Raw genomic sequence first — 24,294 nt, 5'->3', positions numbered from 1 at the left:
GGAAGTGGTTCCCAACAGACCAAAGAATCACTCCTTTGATCGCCTAATCCTGGAATTTGCAACTTCTAGAGCAGCAGAAACATATGAAAGTATGTGTGAAAATCCCTGCGCTATGTGGTCACACAGCCCAAAGAGACACGGACTTTACAATAAAAGCCAAAGGACTAGACAAGTATCCCAAAGTGAAAAAAGCAAGGGAGGCCAGGAGAAGCGGTGAGGAAGGGTAAATCTATGAAGGAGGAATCAGGGAATAGGTGGTAGGGAAGTGCCTCAGTAGGAGACATTCAGCACTGGACAAAGGGAATAAATGAGTCTGGGAGACAAACTCAAAGGCCCTATTACTAGAGGCCCAGGAACCCAGGGTCAAAGCAGGGACACTGGCAGGTGTGTGCATAAACACACACACTACTACCACCACTACTACCACACCAGACACCCCCTCTACGCACCACATACCTCAACACACAGCCACAACCCACAAGACATACCACAACCCCACACAACATACCCCACACTAAGCACCCCCACTATGTACCACAAATATACCCCAACACACACAGAAATACCACACACCCCATAGGAGACATCCTTACTACATCCACATCTCACAGACTTATCATACCCACACCAGGCACTCCACACTATACATAAGACATACCTCGGCACACACATACTCTACACCAGATACCCTAACACATACACTCTACGGTATACCACCCCCACACCAGACACCCTAAAGTTGCACACACCCATCACAGAGACACAGGGCAGTTGGGAAGTGGTTTGGGAGAGCTGCAAGCAGGAAGGAGCAGGCAGAGAGGTCGTCTGGGATGGGGTCCCACTGTGTCAAGAGGCTTCTGGGATTGGGATGGGAACAATTGCCCTGGACTGCCTCTGTTCCTTGGGCAAAAGTTGCACGTGGAACAAGGTACAAGCCCAAGGGCAGCAGGAGTGGTGTAGGCACCCTGGACTGAGGTGCTGAGGTAGGGGGTGGAACTGAGGTGAGGGACGTGGTTGTGACCAGCAGTGGGCGAGGGGCTGGTGGGACAGAGGAGGCTGAGGTGCCTGGTCTGGGTTCATGGGGTGTGAGACATGGGGGGATCAGGGGTGGGACGAGGGGTCTGAGGCCGGTCATAGCAGAATCTGAGGCACCATGGGGTGGGGTTGGAGGGCCGAGGGGCGTGGGTCTGACAGGAACGTGGGGATCTGACAGGGTCGTGGGAATCTGAAAGGGACGTGGGGAGCTGACGGAACCCAGGCTCCGGGAGCTGACAGGGACGCGCGGAGCCACGGGGGCCGAGGCGCGGGGAGCTAACAGGGACGCGGGGAGCCGAAGGGACTCGCGCGGAGCCGCGGGGGCCGGGGCGCGTGGGACTGACAGGGACCCGCGGAGCCGCCGGGGCCGAGGCGCGAGGAGCTGACAGGGACGCGGGGAGCCACAGAGACCGGCGCGGAGCCGCCAAGGCCGGCGCGCGGGGAGCTGACAGGGACGCGCGGGGCTCGGGGCTCGGGGCCGGGCGCGTGGCTGACAGGGACGCGCGAGGCCGGGCGCGGGGCTGACAGGGACGCGCGGGGCGCGGGGCAGGGCGCGGGGCTGACGGGCGCGCGAGGCTGGCAGAGGCGCGGGGCCGGGCGCGGGGCTGACAGGGACGCGCGGGGCCGGAGCCGAGGCCGGGGCGGCGGCTGAGGCGCGTGCGAGCGGGGCCGGGACCCTCCCCCGCGCCGGCCGCTGATTTGCCGCCGCGCCCCCCGCCCCGCCCGCCGCCCGCGCTCCGCCGCCGCCGCGTCCCTCGTCGGAGCGGCCGCCCGCCCGGCCGGCTCGAGGCCCGGGAGCGGCTGGTGCGCGGCGGCGACGACGAGCGGGCAGGGCGGCGGCCGGGATGGCGCGGCCGCGGCCCCGCGAGTACAAGGCGGGCGACCTGGTGTTCGCCAAGATGAAGGGCTACCCGCACTGGCCGGCCCGGGTGAGTACGCGGCGCCGCCGCTCCGCCATGATGGCGCCGCGCCCGCCGCAGGCCCGTTTCCCTCCATGTTGGGCCCGGCCGGGCCCCGCCGCCCGCGCCCCCGCCGGGGGGACCCCCGACCCGGGCCCGCCGCCGCGGGGCTCTGTGCGGGCACAGCCGTGGCCGTGCGCGTTCCCGGGCGGGCGGAGCAGGCCGGGGGGCCGGCGGCTCGGACCCGGGGCCGGGAGGGGCCTGCATCCGGAGGTGGGCCCGGCACCGGGGCCCGCGTCCCCGGCGCCCCCGCTCGCGCCCGCACCCCCCGTTTCCAGGAGGAACCCCGCATTTCAGGGCCCATTTCCCCGGCGGTGCGGAGAAGTTTCTGCACCTCTGAACCGCGGTGGCCGTTAAGTTAAGGCGAAGTTTCGGTGCTGGAATAACTGGGTATTTTCAGACCATCGACCCCCGGGGTTCAGAAAGGCCCGGGCTGGGACTCCGGGGAACCCTCGGTTGTGGTTGTCCATTCAGAAGTGACCAGCTGGACCGGAACACATGGTCCAGGGATGAAGGCGCTGTCCTCGCGCGCAGCCAACCCCTGTTCCATCCCGCCCCCCCAGGAGCGATCCCTGAGCACTGCCGGGCGTGGCCCAAACACAGGACTGTGGGGTTGGGGTGTCCCCCCCCCCCCGTGGCATAGCACATGCCTCTGGTGTGTGAAGCCCGGGATCCACCCACTGCACCCCAAAACCCTGCACCGAGCCAGCAGTGAGTTAAAGATGATGATGACCTTACGGTCATACCCTTGTGACACTGTGACATCAAACCTTGGGGCGGGTGGGGGGGTGGGAATATACCTTCCTAGAGTCAAAAAAAAAAAAGAGAGAGTCTAAAAATGTCACTGATATGTTGTTTACATGGATGAACCGTCTGAGGTCATTCTAGCAAAACCAGCTGTGCCTCTCAATAGACGTAAAATTCCTCCAAAGTCAAAATTCCACACGGAGGCAAAATAGAAAATCAAATGAGAACATAAACTCTATTAGGTTGTTCTTTAGATAAGGGTAGATAGAGGAAAGGAAATCTGTCTTCCTACTTCGCTTGATTCAGGAAATGACATGTCTCTTGTTTTTCTAAGTGTTATCTTATAGTGAGTGGCCTGGAGCAGCTTCTGAGGGGAGAAGGTAGGGAAAGACTGCAGTCCCTCTTCTGGTGATGCCGTTTGCTTCATGCTTTTATTTCCCTCCAGTTCTTAGACATTGCCCCCATTTTACGCCTAAAGGTAAAGGGTGATGTGAGAAAATACTAGGAAAGAAATCCAGTTTGTTCACATTTCAAAAACACCATTTGCTGTGACTGTCAGAGGGTTCAGGTTGTGTGGAGGAGCTTCCCGACAGTGCTGGGCCCTCCAGAATGAAGATGCCAGTGGGGCCCAGAGCACTCTCTGGGAGCACCAAGCCCTGCTCCCAGGTATGTTCTTGCCACTTGAAGTTTTCAGTTTACTAACCTAAAACAGGGCCACTTTTCAGCCCACAGATTTCCACATCACATGTACTCTGCTATTGGAAAATGTTCCTCTTTGAATTTCTAATTTTTCCCCTTTATCAGGGACTCATCTTGGTTTTCAACCCTTGAGTAGGCTTCAGTATTTTTCCCAATATTTTATTACAAAAAAATCTCAATCTGAGAGAAACTTAACAGCAAACACCCTTCTAGCACCCACTTCCTACAAGTAGCATTTTACTGTGTTTATTCCAGCACATGTTTGCTCATGGTCCCCCCACCATTCTGCTTCTCAGGCATTTTGAAGTAATTTAGCAAACAAGAAAAATACAATGTAATCCCAGACAACATCTTCACATGCATGTCATTACATTAGGGTCAGGTTTTTGTTTTGTTTGGGGGGGGGGTGGCGAACAGCCACACCCAGTGGTACTCAGGGCTTACTCCTGGTCTGCACTCAGGAATCACTCCTGGTAGTTCTTAGGGATTATATGAAATGCCAGATATCAAACCAAGGTCAACCGCTTGCAAGACAAGCGCCCTATCCGCTATATTATCTCTCTAGGCCCAGGGTCAGTACTTTTTATTGATCCCTTTTTCCCCCTTCTGAGAGAAAATGCAGACTCAAATACAGATTCACCTGTTGGAAATAGGCATAGTGAATGGACAGTATGCATATGGAAATAGAAAGTTTAAATTGCTTGTTTGCTTCCAAGACTAAGTATAAGAAAATGGACCGGCCATCTGCCAGTTTCTTTGCAAAATAAAAGGGTGGGTGGGAGAAAACCCGTGCCACATTGCCTGGAGACTGGAGCCGTGACAGACCTTTAGATGGCCAAAGTCTTAAAGATTATAAACATCCTACTTTACATTCCAAATGGTCCTTGAAAATTATAGCCTGGTCTTTAGAAATATTCTGAGCCTCGAGGAGTTTATTGTTAAAGGCAGAATAGAGAAGAAGTGTTGTGGATTAGAATTTGAAGATTGCTTCCCAGTGTTTCCATTAACAAAGGGTGTAGAGACCCTTGCATTATTGTCATGTCTTTAAATTGCTGCACTTATGTTGAATAGGAAACTTAAGAGCTGCACCTCGTAGCTCTAGTGCCTCCTCTACTGAATGTGCTCAGTTATCATATTTTATCAGATTAAAGAACTAGATCAAAAGAACTAGATTAAAAAAATGTTTAGTTTAAAATTGTATATAATTTTGAATGTCTCTTCGATCTAGAAAAACACAGTATCAGAAGGCTAGTAAGTAAACATAACAGGAAAGATCTCTAATATTTTTATTTATTGAAGAAATTTATCTTCTTTTATAGAAAACTCCAGATGTCAGATTAGAATCTAGTCTACTTGAGGCAGTTATTTAGTCCACTGCTAAAAGCCTTCCTAGTCATTCCCAGGAGCTGCTGAAGGCAGGTTCAGTGGCCAGCCTGTCACTGATAGAGTGGTACAGAAATTAAGAGTTCAGGAACTATTTTCAGCAACTTAATAGAGTAACTTTATATTCCTGGTGTCATAAGAAAAAGCAGGACTTGCATTTTGTATGTCTGTTTGTTTTATTTCCTCTTTAGTGAATTTTGTAAAAGTGTCAGACTCCAACAAGTTGGAAGTCCCAACAAACTGGTTCTTAGCCACAGATAAAGTAGAAGGGCAAATTATACAGAACCTTAATGGAACGATATGCTAACAATGTAAACTAACCTTAAAATTATTTCCAATTGTTTGAAAGGGAAAACAATTTTACCTTTGTGTTATAAATATTAATTTCGCCTGTGTAAATTTTTATTATGCAAATAATGTTTATTTAACAGTAGGTAACATAATAACATAAGTAGTAATTAAGTCATTATTTCATAGTTTCGGAGTCCTAAATCAAGCCCCTCTCATTGTAGAAAGATTAATGTCCTTTTACCTAGCAGTAAGCATTGTGAATATGTACCTACACATGTGGCTTCGTGATTTTTATAATTATAGTTTTTCAGCTTTTCCTCATCCTCCCAGCTGTGCAAAGTATTACAATGTACATACTGCCAAATGCTTCTTCATACCTTTCACCTTAGCTGATAGTACCTTTCTTATGTGCTTGTGGCTGGGAGGATGGCAATCTTTTTTTTTGTTAAGTTATTTTAATTATTTATTGGGGAAAGTGGGGGACCACACCTAGCAGTATTGAGGGCTTATTCATGGCTCTGCACAAGGGATCCCTCCTGGCAAGGCTTGGGACCATCAAGGGTGACAGAAATAGAACTGGGTTGACTGTGTATAAAACAAGTGTCCTCCTTGCTCTCCTATCACCCAATTTAAGGCTGGCAATTTTAAATTGTAGAGTATCTGTGACAGCTGTCCTTGCCCTGCGTGTTTCCTTCAAAAGCCCTGTGAGAGGCTGTATAAAAATGAGACATTTGTTTTGCATGTGGAGAAAGCAGAGGTCCACTCAAATCAATTCTGAGTGTAGAGCATGATGTTGGCTTTGGTACAGATTCCAAAACCTTGTAGTGTGGGAGTGCCCATAGACTTGAGCATTAAGGAGGCAAGTAGGAGTTTCTGGTTCCGTAGCACTTAGAAGCTAAATCATGGGTACTACTGGCCTGTGCAGCTTTTTGCCCACTGTTGCATTCCCAGCCCCTAGAATTGTGTTTTCCTATGTTATGTCACCTCCATTCATGTGTGTAATCTCCTTTTAGCTGAATTAAACAGTGGTAAGGAAGCTAGGGATGTGGCTCAATGACAGAGCTCATGACTTGAATGTGTGAGCCCTGTGTTCTGTCCTTGACACCACCAATAAAAATTTTTTTTAATTTAAAAAATCAAGGTATTAATTGAATGGGGTTTTTTTTAACCATAATCAAATGATATCCTACCTAATAAGAATTTGCTGGAGTTAGGTTAAATAATCTCTATGGACACAGAGAGCCATGTAAAGGTAAAAGAGAAGCAGTCTAGTTATTGGTACACTCAAGCCTTCAGAATGACATTCTCCAGATTTCCAAGCAGCATTTCGTACAGCAGATGGAAAGAAAGCTGGACCTGTAGTTCAAAGACAAGCTGCCTCTTTATACCCCTCTCCTGGTTTGTAAGGGATTGTGTGTGTGTGTGTGTGTGTGTGTGTGTGTGTGTGTGTGTGTGTGTGTGTGTGTGTGTTTTGGGCTGCACTCATGGTGCTCAGGGATTACTCCTGGCTCTGTGCTTAGGGATCACAACTGTTGGGCTCAAGGAACCATATATGATGTTGGGGATAGAACCTGGGTCCATTGAATGCAAAGCAAGTACACCACCTGCTATACTTTTTCTCTATTCCCAAAAACATTAAAAAGTACAGCCCCTCTATAAAATAGTGATGATGATCAGTCTTAGCATTCTTCTTTCCCAACAAATGAATGTAAACCTGCATGTGAAAAGTGTGTTTGCTAATGAAGTACCTAGAAACCCTTTCCCAAGAACAGCCAGCTCTTCACTGTCCACTGCTCCAGAACTGGGGCAGCCACAGTTGTAGCCAAGACTCTTCCAGTGGTGAGCTTCCTTCGAGTTGACTCCAGGCTCTGGAACATACCGGACTTCCCATTGTTTCTCTAAATCTCCTGAGTGATATGGTCTATAGCTACAGGGTCCACGGGACTTGGGATTTGGAGGCAAATGAAGCTGCACCGTGTTGCACACCCAAAGTGGCTGTGAATAAAGTCCTTGTCCTACTTGATCCTGAGACTTACCCTCGAAGTGGGTTGATTTTTCGAGTATGATGGTCATCTCTAAGGCTACCCAGAAGTGGAGGTATCCATTCAGCTTTCAAAGTTTGGTGGGGGCAAGCAGTGTCACTGGTAATAGCAAGATTTTCCAAGAGAAGAAGGAGACCCTGGGAATGTACCGTGGCTTCTCCATCCGCTACAGAACATTTAAAATGAGCATTGTTAGGGGCTGGAGAGATAGCACAGCGGGTAGGGCGTTTGCCTTGCACGTGGCCGACCCGGGTTCAAATCCCAGCATCCCAGCATCCCATATGGTCCCCTGAGCACGGCCAGGGGTAATTCCTGAGTGCAGAGCCAGGAGTAACCCCTGTGCATCGCCGGGTGTGACCCAAAAAGCAAATAAATAAATAAATAAATAAATAGAATAAAATGAGCATTGTTAAACCTACAGTAACAGTCCAACTGTGGCCTGTCATGGTTAGTAAATATAGACATGAGGTGCAGACAATGCACAGAGATAGCGGGCAGGGTGCTTGCTTTGCATGTAGCCAACCCGAGTTTGGATCCCTGGCACCAGAAATGGTCCCCCTGCACATCACCAGGAGTAATTTCTGAGCACAGAGCCAGGAGTGATCGCTGGGCATTGCTGAGTATGACCTAAAAACAAGAACAAAAATGAGTTGTGGAACAGAGAAACAGTGCAGGAGATAAGGCTCTTGTCTTACATACAGATGACCTGGGTTTGATCCACAGTACTGCAGATGGTTTCCCTGAACCCTGCCCAGGAGTTACCCCTGAGCTCAGAAGTTAGAAGTCTAGAGTACTGCATAAGCCTGAAACAACCTAAAATATGAGTTGCATAGATTTTCAAGCATTTACAGAGAGAGGAACATCCAAAAAGATAACTCCTGAGATTGCTTCTCCTTCCTTGTCCCCACAGTAGGCGCTTTATGCTAATGGTATCTTTAGCTTTAGAGAAAGTGAATCATATCCAGTGGAGACGTGTCACAATTTCTCAGGTCATGTTATTTCAGCATAATTGGATGGGCATGCTAGTGCAAAGCTGCTGATGGGTGAGGAGACAGAGGACCTCCATGGCTCATTGTTACTCAGTTCTTGGGCCAGGGTAGAAACCTCACTGCAAGGGCTTGGGGGTGCCCTTTTCACCCAGGCTGGAGTGGCTGCTAGGCGTGTGCTGAGAATGGGTGCCACAGACTCCTCCTCTCTGCCCCTGAATTTGCTTTTCAGCCATTCTTCTCAAAAGCTCAGCCAGTCCTTGACCGCTCCTTTCTCCTGGGATCCCAACCACTCGCTTCCTCTCTGGTTGGCCCCACCACCACCCCCCATGGCCACTTGCACTGCTTTCCTTCCTCCACGTTCCCCCCCACCCCCACCCCCACTCACACACCACCCGGTTCCTTTTTACTGGGCTGCATCACACTCACAGCCCCGTCCTAGGCCTGCCTATCTCCCTGCCCCCATCCTACCAATCTCAACAAAATGACAAAATGTTTGATATTCAGATAGTACTCATGTTCCCGTATTCCTTTGCTTGGGTGAATTACCTGAGTGGATTTCCTGGCTGATCCCCTCCAGTTCCAATTTTGCTTTCTGTTTTTGTTTTTGTTTTTTGCTTTTTGGGTCACACCCAGCAATGCACAGGGGTTACTCCTGGCTCATGCACTCAGGAATCACCCCTGGTGGTGCTCAGGGGACCATATGGGATGCTGGGATTTGAACTCGGGTCGGCCGCGTGCAAGGCAAACGCCCTACCCGCTGTGCTATCACTCCAGCCCTGAAGGTCAGTTCTCAGCAACACTGGGGAGCTGTTGTCCTGAAAGGTGGAGCCGGCTTACCCAGCCCTTCCTCAACTGTTCACCTCAGAGACCTCAGGGACCTGGTTGTGCTTTACTCCGAAGTAGCTCCAGATCACTTAAAGTTGTGAATCAAATGTCACTTTCTTAATGAGAATGTTTAAGTCATCCTGTTTGAAGTTATGACCCATTTTATTCTTAGCTATTTTCATATCCTTTACCCCATAATCTTGCATGCTGGAGGATTTACATTTTTTTATGATGGTGGTTATTTACGGTTTTATTTTTCTTCCTCCTCGGAGCAAGGATGTTTGCCCCTGTTTTTTGGTGGCACCTCAGCATCTACACTAGTTCCGGGGACACAGAGAACATCCTATCTATGAATACTGGTTGACTCAAAATTCATCTGTCATATTTTCAACCTGGTCTTGGTGACACATTCCAGAGATTTTCATCTTACTCTGTCATCCTGCTCTACTTTGACATTGCTTTTCCTAAATTTGTATGCATCTAATTTCTTTTGTCGCTGGAGCATGTATATTTGTTGGAAATGATTGAGAATTCTTTCACTAGAACCCTGAAGAACACATGTTAAATGTGATCTTCTCTGCCCTGATTTTTAAGACAATATTTCACTTCCTTAGTGTATTTGGTATAGTTTTCACATCAGTATTCTTTATCTTGTTTTCCTAAGAATTATCTCAAGAATGAAAGTTGAAATTTGCAAATACTCTTTTACTATCCATTTTTATATATGTTTCCTCTTTTGGCCTTTGTATTATATAAATTATTTAAAGTATTAAATTCCACTTACCTACCCAAAAAAATGACTTGTCTTGGGGTATGTGTATATTAAGATAGAATTAAAATACCATAAAATTCATCCTTTCATACAACTCATGTTTACTATAAACAAGGTTGTGCAGCCATCAGTGCAAATCAGCCAAAATCTGTTTTCATCACCCTGATAGGAAATCCCATATCCATTAAACAGACCTTTTCTATCCACCCCTGCCTTCTAGCCCCGGCAGTCACTAATCTACTCATCTCTGTTGATGCACATATTCTGGAAATTTTCCTTCAGTGGGCTAAAACGTGGCCTTTTGTGTCTCGCTTCTTTCCCATGGCATAATGGGCATCCTTGGTTCATCCATGTTGTAGCAGGTATCAATATTCCCTTCCTTTCCATGAATATCTGTGTCTGGTTTTGATGTCAATAATGCTGGACTCAAAACTAGTTTTAATTTTTAGAAGTTTGTATAGTATTTGTAATCTGACTACTCATGAGAGAAAAAAAACTGCATCCAGCGTGGAGCTTCCTTGAAGTTTGGTTCTCTTGCTTCTTCCCTGCTGCAGACAATACTGAAGACTTTAATGAGAAGTGACATGATGTAACATCTAAGGTGATGTATAGTGTTGCTTCTCAGAGGTGAGGAGACATGGAGATGACACTATAGCACTCAAGTGCTTTGCTCTTTTTGATGCAGTGACAGTGACAGAGAAAGTCAGTGAGAGTTGCACTAAAATTCGTTGTCCTTGGGCTGGAGCAATAGCACAGCGGGTAGGGCGTTTGCCTTGCACGCGGCCGACCCGGGTTCGATTCCCAGCATCCCATATGGTCCCCTGAGCACCGCCAGGGGTGATTCCTGAGTGCAGAGCCAGGAGTGACCCCTGTGCATTGCTGGGTGTGACCCAAAAAGCAAAATAATGAAAATTTTAAAAAAATAAAATTTGTTGTCCTCTTTACTTACCTATATGGGATGAGAAGTCAAACATACACACATAACATTTGTACCAGAATCATTTTTAAAGTAGACGATTCAGAAATTAGGTTTGGTTTGAGGGCCACACCTGGCAGTACTCAGAAGCCACTCCTGGCTCAGTGCTTAGAGGTCATTTCTAGTAGTGTTTGGGGAACCATTTGGTACCTAGGACAAAACCGAGTCTCCTGCATGCAAAGCATGTCTCCAGCTCTATAGTTTTGTTTATTTTTTTTTTGAGGGGGGGCTACATGGTGTTGCTTGGAGTCTGTTCCTGGCATGGTGCTGGGAGCAGGTGTGGAGGTGGACAGTGGGGTGTGCATGGTCACTGATTAAACCTGAGACTCCGGGATGCAAGTCTTCATACTCCACCCCTTGGATCCCTCTCCTCAGCCCTTTTGTTGTTGCTGTTCTTCATCATTCTTTCATTGGTGCTTTTTGAAGGAAGGTAAAATCATCTTCAGATATTTGTCCTTAAAAGAGATGAGTTCTAATCATATGCACTAGACAGGTTTCATTCCTGCTGCTCTGGTGAGGTTCCTGAGGTGTTTCCCACCTGCTGTGTGCCTCACTGTCTCGGGCACCATCTCCATGTGCACACTGCTCTGGGCACTGCCTGCCATCTAGATGCCAGAGAAGCCACCAGCACATTCTTCTTTCTGCCCTTGCTTCCCTCTCCCACAGGTTGTGGAAAGTTCTCGGGGGCTGTGCCCTGGGAAATGTACAAGCCCTTCACTCCCTGGGCTCATCCCCACCGGTGTTCCTCAAATATTTTTTGCCCATTGAAGGAAAAAAAAAAGTGAATATGGTTTACTAGATACAGGAGGGAGTGTATGAATACCCAGGTCTCAAGTGGAATTAGGGGAATTAACATAAATTAGCCACATAAAAAACTTTCAGGAACAGTTAAAGTGGTTTAAAAAAATTTTAAAGATGTAATGAAAAAGATGATTAAATAGCAAGTTAATTTTAGAGAGTCAACTGCTAATAACATGAATTCTAAAGAAGAGGTAGTTCAAAATTGATTATCAAAAATATAATAAAAATTTCTAGACATTAATAAAAGATCTAACTGTGGGAATAGATAATAAGATTTATCACATCTGGGTTCCAAGACATAGTTTGATTAAAGCCTTTTTGAATCTCTGAGTGGGGTATGGGTAGCTGGTATCTCTCAGCTTGAGGAAAGTCACGGTAAACCACATTGGGATTTGATTAGACTTGAATTCCATGTGGATTAGCATTGGAATAACTGGCGTCAAAATATTGAAATGTCAGGGGCTCGGAGCAATTTCACATGACTGACCGAGTTCAATCCCTGGCATCCCATAGTGTCCCCCAAGCACCATTAGGAGTGATTCCTGAGTGTAGAGCCAGAATAAGCTCTGAGGACAGCCAGGTATGGCCCAAAAAACAAAAAACTATATGGAAGGACTCTGGAGAGATGGCCCAGTGGGCTGGATCACATACTCTACATCCAGCGGTTTCTGGTTTTTATTCCCAGCACCTCCTGGCGGGGCCCCCAAGAGCTGAGTTCAGAGTAACCCCTGAGCTACATCAAGCATGGCCGTCACACCCCAGTTAATAAATATATATGGATAGCAGATAGCCAAGAATATTTATGAATATGGATAATGTAGGACTTAACCCTACCATATATAAAATTATAGAATTATTCCAATGGTAATAGCAAAGTAAGCTAAACCTAATTTGGTTCAGATTTACTCTCCGTAGAACTGAAAGAAGATACTCCTAACCTGGTCCACAGATAGGTGAGGCCAAGACCTGTGAAGGGTGTCAATGTAATAGAAAGACTATATTTAACCCTAGCTAGCATGATTAGTTACCCATCTGAGTACAGAATCCATATGGGTTCACTACATAAAATCCATATGAAATCAGCCTGTTTCACACTATATGAAAAAACGCATATCTGCATAAATGAAAGTGTGAAAAGCTCTGAGGAGGGAATATATCATGTCCTGGAGTCAGAAAGACTTTCCATCAAAACAGCTAGACAAGGCTTGCTGTGATGGGAAGAGACTTAAATTTGACAACATTAAAACCAAGTCCTCTTGTCAATAAAGAAAAAGCTTGGGGCCAGAGCAGGTAAGATGTTGGCCTTGCACACGGCTGACCCATGTTTGATCCTTGGCATCCCACTGATGGTGGGTAGGCCAGCAGTGAGAGCCAGAGAAGTGACGGATGGCACAGTAGCCCCTTGAGGCACAGGCGATGGATGGAGATGCAGCAGGGCCAGAGGGGAGCATGCAATTGTGTGTGTGTTCAAAAGAGTAGACATTTGAGTAGGGTTGAACTTTCTGTGGGAGAAAATCATGTACAGCTTTTGTACATGGATGGACACCGGCCATCCCTGTAACCATGAGGGCTCCCTGGCGGAAACATGCTGTGTGTGAGATAGAGAAGTGGATGGGCTTTGCCCTTCTGGCCTCCAGTTGGAACAGCCCTCTGAGCATGAGGCCAGCTCCCCAGTGTGGAGCACAGGCTGAGCCATTGCACACTGGACCAGCGTGTCATTAGGACGCTTACACTGACCTCTGTGGCTCTGAGCAGAATGGTAGACTCATAAGCATGCTAGAAATCCTGGACTGTGGGGAGATTAGCAGGAAGGAAAGAAGGGGAGCTTTGGAGAATTCAGGCAAGAGCCTGGGAACCTCAGAGAAGGAAATGTTTTAGTGGATGGACCGGGTGGCAGAGAGATTTGCCAGGTTTATACACCCAAATGAGTAGGAAAGGACAGAGCCCTTGAGAGATGCAGAAATAATTTGAAAAAGCAGTTCACTGAAGGGCAAGTCCTGAAGTAAATTAGTAAATTAGTAAATTAGTGAGAGGATGTTGAACCTCGAGCAGAAAAATGCAGGTTTAAAAAGTAATAATACCTACTGCCGCCAGAGATAGGTGTCACTTCATTCTGAGGTGGAAGTGTGAATTACTGTAGCCCGTTTTTGGAAGTAGCCTAGTCATTCCCATTAAAATGAAAAAATACCTTCATCTATGATCTTAAAATATTATTCCCAGAAATCTCTCTCTGGCTATAGAAGCACCAGAGAGTGCATAAAAATTTCGTTTGCCGTTAAGTCCTTTTTTTTTTTTTTCTGAAAACGCTGTAGCACTGTCCTCCCGTTGTTCATCGATGCTCAAGCAGGCACCAGTAATGTCTCCATTGTGAGACTTGTTACTATTTTTGGCATATCGAATACATCACGGGGAGCTTGCCAGGCTCTGCCATGTGGACAGGATACTCTCAGTAGCTTGCTGGGCTCTCTGAGAGGGACAGAGGAATCGAACCCAGGTCTGCCGTGTGCAAGGCAAACACCCTACCCACTGTGCTATTGCTCCAGCCTATTCACATATACATATATGTAAATTCAGTCAGCACCTACCCTTCAGGGTGAAGCTGAAGAAATTATGGAAGATCCAGTCACTGTTCACTATGCTGCTATTCAGAATACACAAGTTACATCTATCCCAACTGAATTCAAGGATTTCCATAATGCAGATAATTTCATAGCATATTCTCAAAGCGTGTGTGAAGCATTGTAGTCTCCCTCCCTCCTAAAAACTCATGCTGTGTACACAGTTGTATCTATGAATGTGGAGGAAAAAAACGCAACCTGCTGTAAATGACTGGGCACAGTCAGGAGGGGAAGCCTCTGCTCACCTGCTTGCTCCGCCTAAAGGGCCAGGCTCTCCAGCCTCTGTCTCCCCACCCCCTCTCACTGTCTATGTTAGAGCTAGACTCAGTGTGTGTTCTCAGCGCACACTCCATCAGTGTGCCAGCATGCTGGGAACCCCTCCATTTGGGATATGTTCTTGGTGGTTCTGGATCTTCGCCTCAACCCACACTGGGGAAGTCCCGGGTTGAGCTCCTGTTCCATCTGCGGCTGCCACCTTCTTCCTCTTTCTTTTAACTGCTTATGCAGATTATTTTTGATCTGACTAGTCACCTTTAGTCACCATAACAGAAGTGGTCACCATACACCAAACAGTAGAACAAAATAGAAGTGAAACCAGAGAGATAGTACAGTGGGTGGGGGCACTTGCCTTGTACACAGCTTACCCGGATTCAATCTTCAGAGCCTATATGGTCTCCTCCTTCCTGAGCACAGTGCAAGGAGTAAGCCTTGAGCACAGCTGGATGTGGCCCAAAAATCAAAAAAATAATAGAAGGTGGGAGGAAAGTTGAATACAAAATGGAGAAAGGCAAGGAGAAGGCACTTAATTTTGTTTCTATACTAAAGACTGTTTTGTTTGTCTTAAATAATATCATAATATTATTGTATAAGTCTACTTTCATAGTGTTCTTGACGTATATGAAGTAATTACAGAGTTTAAAATGAGATGTTTGAGTTACAATTCATAGAATAAAGGGTGAACAATGAAAAAAGTATAGACACTGTAAGTACAGACATTGGATTGCTCCCCATTTTGGTCAGTAAGCAAAATTCAACTATATAATGTTTGTGAGAGTGACGAAATGTAAAGAGGTCGAAGACAAAAAAATTATTGGAAGAGCCATTTTTCAGACTTGAGTAAACTTAATGGAAAGATGGTAGTAATTCTATCAGATAAAACAGAAATTAAGGGATTGGAGAGGCAGTACAGCAAGTAGGCACTTTCCTTGCGCACAGCCAAACTGGGTTTGATCCCTAGCACCCTATATGGCCCCTGAACCCCGCCAGAAGTGATCCCTGAGCACAGACCCAGGAATAAGCCCTGAGCATCACCGGGGGTGGGGGGTCCCCAAAATATAAATACATAAATAAATAGTAGAACATTTTGACATCTCATACTGTTGTAAGCATTAGGAAAGCAAATGTGCACTGATGCTTTTTTTTTTCTGTCCCAGTGCAAAAATTCCCCATATTTTCTCCTGTGGAGGGCCACACCCAGCAGTGCTCAGGGCTTACTCATGGTTCTGAACTTAGGAATTACTCCTGGCAGTACTTGGAGGACTATATGGGATGCCGGAGATTGAACCTAGGTCAGCTGTAGTAAGACAAATGCCCTCTCTGCTGTATTATCTCTCTAGCACCTCCCTCCAAATACCCCAGATTTCTAAGGGAGCTTTGCACATTTCCTAACAGGAGGGTGTAGAGCTGCTGCAGGGGCACCTCAGGGGCAGCTGGAGGGAGGCTGCTGTGAATGTGGGCTCAGGGGCAAAGCTTTGAGGGCTGTAAGCCAAGAAATAATAGGAAGATTTGAAGCGAGCAATGGCATACAAAATCATATACTCATCCACGGAAGGTAGCTTAAATGAGTGGGAAAAAGGCTTGAAAGAGGAGTCTAGAAAAGAGATGACATTTCTTAGTAATTGACTATTTCATGTGTATGTGTGTGTGTGTTTGACAGTTCACTGTTAATAAAATACATATGAGAAGCTTGTTGTTCTTTTGAATCATTTCACAGGACAGACTCCTAGGAGTAATCCAATTGATAGCTTAGCTCCTGATTATATATTGTTGTAATAGTTGTAACCAATTTAGAGCACTATTTTACGTGTGGTAGTTTTTTTAAGTAGTAATACTTTTTTTAAATTTTTTATTTTATTTTTAATTAAAGTGAGATACTTACAAATTTGTTCATTATTGGGTTTCAGTCAGATAATGTTCCAACACCTGTCCCTTCACCAGTGTATATTTCCCACCACCAATGTCCCCAGTTTCCCACCTGCCCCCCTCCCGCCTAAGTAATACTTTTAGAATCATTTTGTCAGACCCGAGAATATAAAAATCTTTGGGGTTCTGATTAATGTTTTAGGGAGCAGGCTACACCCAGCAGTGCTCCTGCTTACTCCTGCCTCTGTCTGTGCTCAGGGATCACTCTTGATGGTGTTAGGGATGGAACCAGTCAGTCGCTTCCAAGGCAAGAGGTGCCTTTACTTTCGTATCTTTCCTGGAGTGATTGCATTTTGAAATTACCAAGAAATTCCCAGGAAATGTTCGAAGAATATACCCAGTAACTTCCCCACGAGCTCACTGAACATTTCCCAGCTGCATTTTCTCTTCTGCAGATCGATGAACTCCCAGAGGGCGCCGTGAAACCTCCAGCCAACAAGTACCCCATCTTCTTTTTTGGCACCCATGAAACGTAAGTCAGCAGCTCTGACCTGACCTCCAGGCAGCTCTACATCTGTAACATTGGGGGATTTTGGGGGGAGAAGGGGTAGGGAGGGTGGTTGGGACCACTCCTAGCAGGACTCAGGGCTCCCTGGTTCTGTGTTCAGGAATCACTCCTGGTTCTGTGCTCAGGGCTCACTCCTGATGGGGCACATGCTAGGCAAGAGCCTTCCCCGCTGTACTATCTCATTTGAAATGTTCAGATCCTTGCAACCACTTACCTAAAGTGACCCACCCAAATATTGCATTTCCCCTGCTGGAAAGACTCTGCTTCCTTTTGTTCTTGAATGCCATGTCTGTTTCCAGTTCAGTGTTAATGTCACCCAGCAGTCTTCTTTAGGGTACTTTTGAGACTGAGGGTGGTCTGCTCTGGGGGCCCAGATCCAATTACTGAGTGCAGAGCCAGGAGTTATCCTTGATGATCGCTTGTGTGGCCCAAAACCATCACCACCACCACCAACAAAAACCCACCATTTCGTTTGTTCTTAGGTAGCCCTTGTATGTTTCCCTTCCAGGACAATTTCTTCGGTTCACTTCTCTTTTTGGGGGGTGTGGGGGTGGGCTTTGGGCCACACCCAGTAGTACTTAGGGGCTACTCTCTTAGGCTCTTTACTGGAAACAGTGGAGTTGCTCCCAGTGGCGCTCAGGGAAGGTGCCAAGGACCGCACTAGGGTTGGCACATAAAAGGCAAGCACCTTACCTCTATACTGTCTGCCAGGCCCTTTTGACTTATTGGACCCTAGAGCAAAGATGCCACTTCTCTAATTATATTGGGAGGGTCCAGGCAGAACTGCTGAAATCCAGTGTCTCAGATAATGAATCAGATTCATTTCTTGAGACTGTCCAGAGAAAGGCAGATAGGACAGGCAGGCGAACTGCTCTGTTCTTGCGCCCAAACTTGCCACTCTCTATCATCCTGCAGTTCTTGTCTGCTTACTGGGGAGGGAGGGTGAGGCAGTACCTGTACCTCTTCCTGGGAGAGGGAAGAGAAGAGTAAGTAGCTTCCTAGTAAGGAAGTGGCAAGGACATTGTCCATATCCCTTATGCGAGTTTTCGTTCCAACGTGTGGCACCTCTTGCTCTAAGGCGATCTAGGGAGTTTCTAGCTAGGCAACTCAGCTGAGGGGGTGGGGATTTGGCAAGACCAATCCATCAACAAAATGGCAGTCTGGAGGCTTCCAGCAAGAACACATGTGTTTACTCACAAGGGCACCAGTGGAATCGGAGTGTCAGATGTGGGGGAAAGCAGGCCCACCGAAGGGTTGCAGTCTTCCAGCTCCTCGTCATCCTTTAGCTTCACTCATCAGCAGAGAGAGCCAGCCTTTCTTGTCTCGAAAGTGCTAGCCAGGAGAGGACTCTCAGAACATTTTCCTTCTTGTTTTTGTGTGAGAGTTCTGTTGCAGGAAATTTGTTTTGTTTTTATTTAATAAGCACTGTTGGTCATGCAGCTGATCATATTTCCCTCCTAAGATGGCTCAGAGCTTCAAAATAAATCTCTGAAGTCGGGTCATAGGATTTTGTGAGGTATCTTTTTTGCATTTGCCGCATTCCTGTTTCCATTTTATGTCTACATCCCCCACCCATGATGATTTGGTTGTAGTTCTGGGATGAGGCAGGATTAATAGATAATAAGATGATTATGTTTCTTTCTTCTGGACACCAGAATTTACCATTCACTGGCATCATAACCAGTGCTCTGACTCACTTGGTGACCATTCTCTAGGCACTCTCTGGGAATCCAAAGGTCCCCGAGAGAGCTTGTGACCTAACATGCTGCTGGGGGCCAGAGAATCATTCAGTGGGGAACACGTGGGGTCCCCCACAGCTGCTGCCAGCACACCTTCACTCGAGTATATGCTTTAAATTTGTCAAAAATATGCTCTGGTGCCTTATTCGATGCTGATAATAAAAATATCTTACATCTAAGGACACAGTGTCACTTGTGTTTCTGATCTATTTCTACAGTGCATTCCTAGGTCCCAAAGACCTTTTTCCTTATAAGGAATACAAAGACAAATTTGGAAAGTCCAATAAGCGGAAAGGCTTCAATGAAGGATTGTGGGAAATAGAAAATAACCCCGGAGTGAAGTTCACTGGATACCAGGTAATGGTTTCCTTCCTTCTCACCTGCCAATACTGTTTCTTTGATTTTAACTCTCTTTTAGATCTTTTGTATATGTCCTTCCTACTAATAGTTACTTCCCATCCATTCTAAATCAGTTGTGGGGTTTTTTTGCTGTCTGTTTTGTTTTGAGGAGGGAAGTGTTTTTGGCCCTAGTGCTCAGTGGCTGTTTCTGGTTCTGCGATGCAGCATTACTGTGGGTGGTGCTCTGGGGACCTGTGTGGTGCTGGGAACCAGGGCCAGGGCCCACCGTATGCAAGGGCAGCAAGGACTTTGCCTCCTGTACTATCTCCCTGACTCTGAAATCCAAGTTCTTTTCCATTCTGGGACCATTTTGGAATAAATGCAATTCTTTTCTTCTAATTTTTTTTTTATATAAATGTAATTCTGTTAGTCAAAGTGTTGAGGCCAAGTGTTCACTGGGAACTTTTCATGGACAGTACTTTATTTGGAAAATCAAAAGAGTAAGCTGAACACTTTTAAATTAAAATAGAATGATTTTTTTTTCACATTCTGCATTCTTTGCTATTTTTTCAGGAGTATAATTAGCTGGTATCTTATTTCTCAGGCAATTCAGCAGCAGAGCTCTTCAGAGACCGAGGGGGAAGGTGGAAACACGGCAGATGCAAGCAGTGAGGAAGAAGGCGACAGGGTGGAGGAGGACGGCAAAGGCAAGAGAAAGAACGAGAAGGCAGGCTCGAAGCGGAAAAAGTCATATGCGTCCAAGGTGACTGAGCTCACCTGTCCTTCGCTGTGTTTTGTGCTGGTGCGGGAATAGCTGCCTTGCGCATGTGGACCCCTGCCCTCCCTGGACGCTGCTGCTGTCCTGAACTTCTTGAAGCTGAGATTATTCCTTCGCTCATTGGGTGCATAGGGTTCTGCTCCACCTGTGAGGCCTTTTCCTTCATAGGCCCTAGTGTCTGTCACCCAACCTGGCACAGGCGGCCAGGATGACTGCGGACTCTTTAGAACGGATGTGGCCCTAAAATGCCCCCTTCTCAGTTGGGGCACTCTTCTTCACTCAGGGATCGATGGCGGGAGTATTTCCTACCATAACCCCCAGATGAGCTCTTAGGAGTCGAGAAATGAAGGGCCAGAGAGAGAGTTCGGGGGTTAAGGGTAAGGCGCCTGCTCGCCTCGGAAGCCACTGACCCTGCTTCCAGTTCATGTATAAAAAGCTATACTGACCTTCACTTTCAGGGGAGCCTGGTTGGCAGCTTTGTTAGCAAAATTGAAGCGAGTATAATTTATGTGATTATAAGTCCTATCACATAGCTGGAAGCTCTCTTTTCTTTTCAAGTTGCTTTTTTAAATATTGATTGAGGAAGTGCAAATTTACTGGTTCATTTCTGCAAGACTAAAAGGGACTTGCCTTAGCTCTCCTTTGCTAAAAACTGAAAGATTTCTAAAACTCCTCAGAGGAAATCTTAGCAAAACATAGCAGTTTGCTTTGTTGAAGACATACAGTGGGGCCGCCCGCTTGCGGATAATCTCACAGCTGTCAGCCAAGCAGCTCTGACTGTGAGCCATAGCTGCATTTTCAGCTTTAGACCTTCAGAGTTCATTTTTATTTCACTGCAAGATGATAAGGGAGGGACTGGAGTGATAGTACAGCGGGTAGGACATTTGCCTTGCAAGCACGGTCGACCTGGGTTCGATTCCCAGCATCTCATATGGTCCCCTGAGCACCGCCAGGAGTGATTCCTGAGTGCATGAGCCAGGAGTGACCCCTGTGCATTACCGGGTGTGAGAAAGAAAGAGAGAGAGAGAAGGGGGGAGGGAGGGAGGAAGAGAGAGAGAGAAATTTAAGAAAAAAAACAGATGATAATGGAATTAGACTGGTTTACCAGTATGCTCTTATATTTCTTAAGTAACTTTATCATTTAGATGATTAGTTTCCATCCCCTGGTGATAAAAACTTGTCCAAGGCTCACCATGTGTGCTCCTTGTCTTACTACCTGGGGTCATTCATCCCAATTCTCTAGACCTCAGTTTCTCTTACTGAAAAGTTATGGGGAGGAATGTGGCTGCCCCTGTTTTGATCTCAGGCACCTATATAGTCCCCCAAGCACCGCCATGGATCACTTCTGAACACTTTTGAACACAGAGTGTTCAAAACCCAAAATTATAAAAACTTCATTTTTTTGTTTGGTTTTTGAGCCACAACTGGCAGTGCTCACAGTTTGCTCCTGCAAGCCTCAGGGGGACTGTATGTGGTACAGGGAATCAAACCTGTGTCAACCGTGTGCAAAGAAGTGCCCTGTCCTATGTACTGTCACTCCGGCCCTTATAAAAACATTTTTTAAAAGATGGCAGCTATGGGGCACTTGAGACCATACTTCAGCATTCAGCTAGTGCTGCGGGTGCATGAGGCTTTACCTCTGCTTCTCACGTCACAGTGCTTGAAAGTGCTGGAAGCTCACGGAGCCCACCCCTCCTTTCTTTGCAACTGGTGAGTCTAAGGTATCTCAGGCCTGTCTTGGGTCACCTCCTGTGCTAGGAGCACGTGTCCAGAGACAGGAGGAGGGTGTGTTCATTGGCGTTCTTAATCATCTGCGTGCCTTTGAATCTCGGCTTTTGACACTCACTCTGAATTTGTCCCAACATTTAGAAATCCTCTAAACAATCCCGGAAGTCTCCGGGAGATGAAGATGACAAGGACTGCAAAGAGGAGGGCAACAAAAGCAGCTCTGAGGGCGGCGACGCAGGCAACGACATGCGAAACACTGCTTCAGACTTGCAGAAAAGCAGCGAAGGGGTAAGGGCTGCACAGGCACCTCCGCCTCAGTGTGAGGTCCCCAGTTCAGCACCGTCAGCCTTGTCCTCAGGGCCCCCAGGTCCTGACTGTGTGTCTCCAGACCCTATACATTTTTAACACCACTTTCAGTCAGAAAAATCATCGAAGGGAAATGGTCCATGGTGGAGGGTTTAATTTTCCCAACCTCCTGGAGATCACAGAAAACGTAGCTTTAGTCACTGACAACTAACACACTGTTCATTGTTGCTCTGAAAATGATGAGACTTGCTTGTTTCACCACATTCCAGATGCTCGACCGGGTCTGAGAGTGACTTATCCATCATGAGTTTTCAAGAACAAGTGTTACCCTGTGGAAGGAGCCTGGACGCCCACTGCTCTAGGCTGTTCAGGGTTTGGGAGAGAATCTACTGGACTCTCCATCCGGTGCCAAGCAGCCAGTGGCACAGCATGGCCATGAGAGTTTAAGAAACCCCTGAGTCCCTGGCACAGCAGAGAAGTCATTAGGGATTAGAGAGAGTTTCTGACACACAGACACAAGCAAGAATGTTTATGGCATGAGAAGGGAAAAAATTAGATGTAGCATATGCTTTATATAAGGGCACATTTTCTTTTTTTTTTTAATTTATGGCTTTTGGCCACACCCAGCAGTGCCCAGGGCTTATTCCTGGCTCTGCACTCAGGAATCACTCAAGGGACCATATGGTATGCCGGGGATCGAACCCAGGTCTGGTGTTTGTAAGGCAAGTGCCCTCTCTGCTGTACTGTCTCTCCAACCCCAATAGTCAGAGATTTTAAGTGTGATTTTATTTATTTATTTATTTATTTAAAGATTGATTCGTTTTGTTGGGAAGAGAAAAGGCTATGAATTGTATTTCTGGGCAGGAGCGGTGCTTTGCTTGCTGACCCCTGGGTTCAGTCTCAAGCACCACCTGGAGAGACCCCGAGCTTAACTAAACCAGGAATTAAGAGTATCCAAGTGCTGCTCAGTATTAACCTCTCAGCCCCCACCAAGAAAGGAAATAGAAATCTTGGCTTCCTTTCAGTACTTCCTGAGTTTGTCAACTTTCACTGCCCTTTGAGTGATTGCCACAAGTATCTAGATAGTAGAGAATGTGCAGATCAAATCACCTCCACTTCAGATGCTTCTGAAATGTTGAGCAGTTGCCCTTACCCCAAATACTCTGGCCATCTCTCCTGGTCAGCTGCATCCCAGGGCTGCCCTCTGCACCCTGCCCAACAGCACCACCCTGTGGCTGGTTCTTTCAGGGGGAAGAGGGGAGACCAGGAGAGGCTGTTCTGGCTGCCGTGCAGAACCCACAGAAGGGCCTGTCACAGACCCATCTAGGGGTGGGCAGCACTGATGATTAGCACCCTAAAAAGCCTTGTTGACTTTTTTTTTTAACAGACCTAACTACTGTAATGACTGCTGCGTGTTCAGAGAAACCACGGGAAAGTTCTTCGCTGGTTGTCTGACATTCTTGGATTTGATATGAACCGACACCTAGTCTTGTTATCACCGACTGAACCCCAGTGTGTGTACGTTCTTCACATTCCTTTCTGTTGTGTTTGGGAGAAAAAGACTTCTCCGACTTTTCGAAGGTTCTCGATTTAATTCCATGTTGTTTGGTTGCATGAAGTTGCCCTTAACCACTAAGGATTGTCAAGATTTTTGCACAAACTCATCCTCATCTAGGATCCCTTTGATCAAGGCAGTTATTATGGCTCATCATTCTCCTGCCTTTCCTCCAGGGCCACCAAACACTAAGTTCAGTATAAATTCTCATTTGTTTAATGACCACTCAACGTAATGCTGAAGAGATTTCCTCTCTGTGGCAGAGCCCAGGAACCAATTCCTAGATACATAATGCCGGCATATTGAAGATGGGAGTAAAATTGCTCTTCAGTTTTGAGGCCATGTGTAAAAGTTTAATCATGTTGTAAAATATCTATTCCATATTAGAACTAGCTAGTTGACAGCTGATACTTCTCCAGGTCCACGTTGTTATGTATGCAAACTCAGTTTCTGTATGTGAGGTTAGTGAGTCTCTGTGTTACGTAAAAATAAAGGCGATGATTTATTTTTTCCCAATGCCAATTTGAGCTCGTCTCTCAAGGTAGATACTTTACACGTGACAGTGGGGGCAGCAGCAGCCCTGTGAGGAGCCGAGAGCACACTGATTTCAAACCTAGACTGAAAATGAACTCTTGTTTTCCTTTGGAACTAGAATTAGCATAGTTACTATCCATCCACAAGCCATGATTATGTGTACATTATTGTTGCTCTTGTGATAATAGAGACTTTTATTTATTTTTATGCCGGCTTCAATTGTGAAACACACGTAGTCGGTTTGGGTTTTATTGATCCTGTTATGCTTGTCCTTAGAGCCTCTTTCGCGTACTCGAGGTTTGTAGTTGAAAAGTTTACTGTAAAAAAAAAAAAAAATCAAAAAAACAAAACAAAAAAAAAGTATTGTTTTTACAAAATAAATTTATTGGAATGTGTACTTGGGAGTAAGATTTGAGGTTGTAAAGTCGGTGTAACTTGGCTTCATATATGTAATGTGAGGTATTCATG

The 24,294-nt window shown here is 46.4% G+C and overlaps 1 protein-coding gene across 1 annotated transcript; it reads left to right on the top strand.

The window, feature by feature from the left end:
* The first annotated feature begins 1,776 nt into the window (after nucleotides 1–1,776).
* On the top strand, nucleotides 1,777–23,819 carry HDGFL3 (HDGF like 3). Its single transcript, XM_055141059.1, has 6 exons — nucleotides 1,777–1,964; nucleotides 16,735–16,811; nucleotides 18,805–18,943; nucleotides 19,530–19,688; nucleotides 21,573–21,719; nucleotides 23,125–23,819. Exons 1-6 carry the CDS (start codon nucleotides 1,881–1,883, stop codon nucleotides 23,128–23,130), a joined length of 612 nt encoding a protein of 203 aa, XP_054997034.1. The 5' UTR covers nucleotides 1,777–1,880; the 3' UTR covers nucleotides 23,131–23,819.
* Nucleotides 23,820–24,294: the final 475 nt, after the last annotated feature.

This window comes from Sorex araneus, chromosome 6, assembly GCF_027595985.1.
Source record: "Sorex araneus isolate mSorAra2 chromosome 6, mSorAra2.pri, whole genome shotgun sequence".
In the NCBI taxonomy this organism is placed as follows: Eukaryota; Metazoa; Chordata; class Mammalia; order Eulipotyphla; family Soricidae; genus Sorex; species Sorex araneus.
This window is presented reverse-complemented; position numbering and strand designations above follow the sequence as displayed.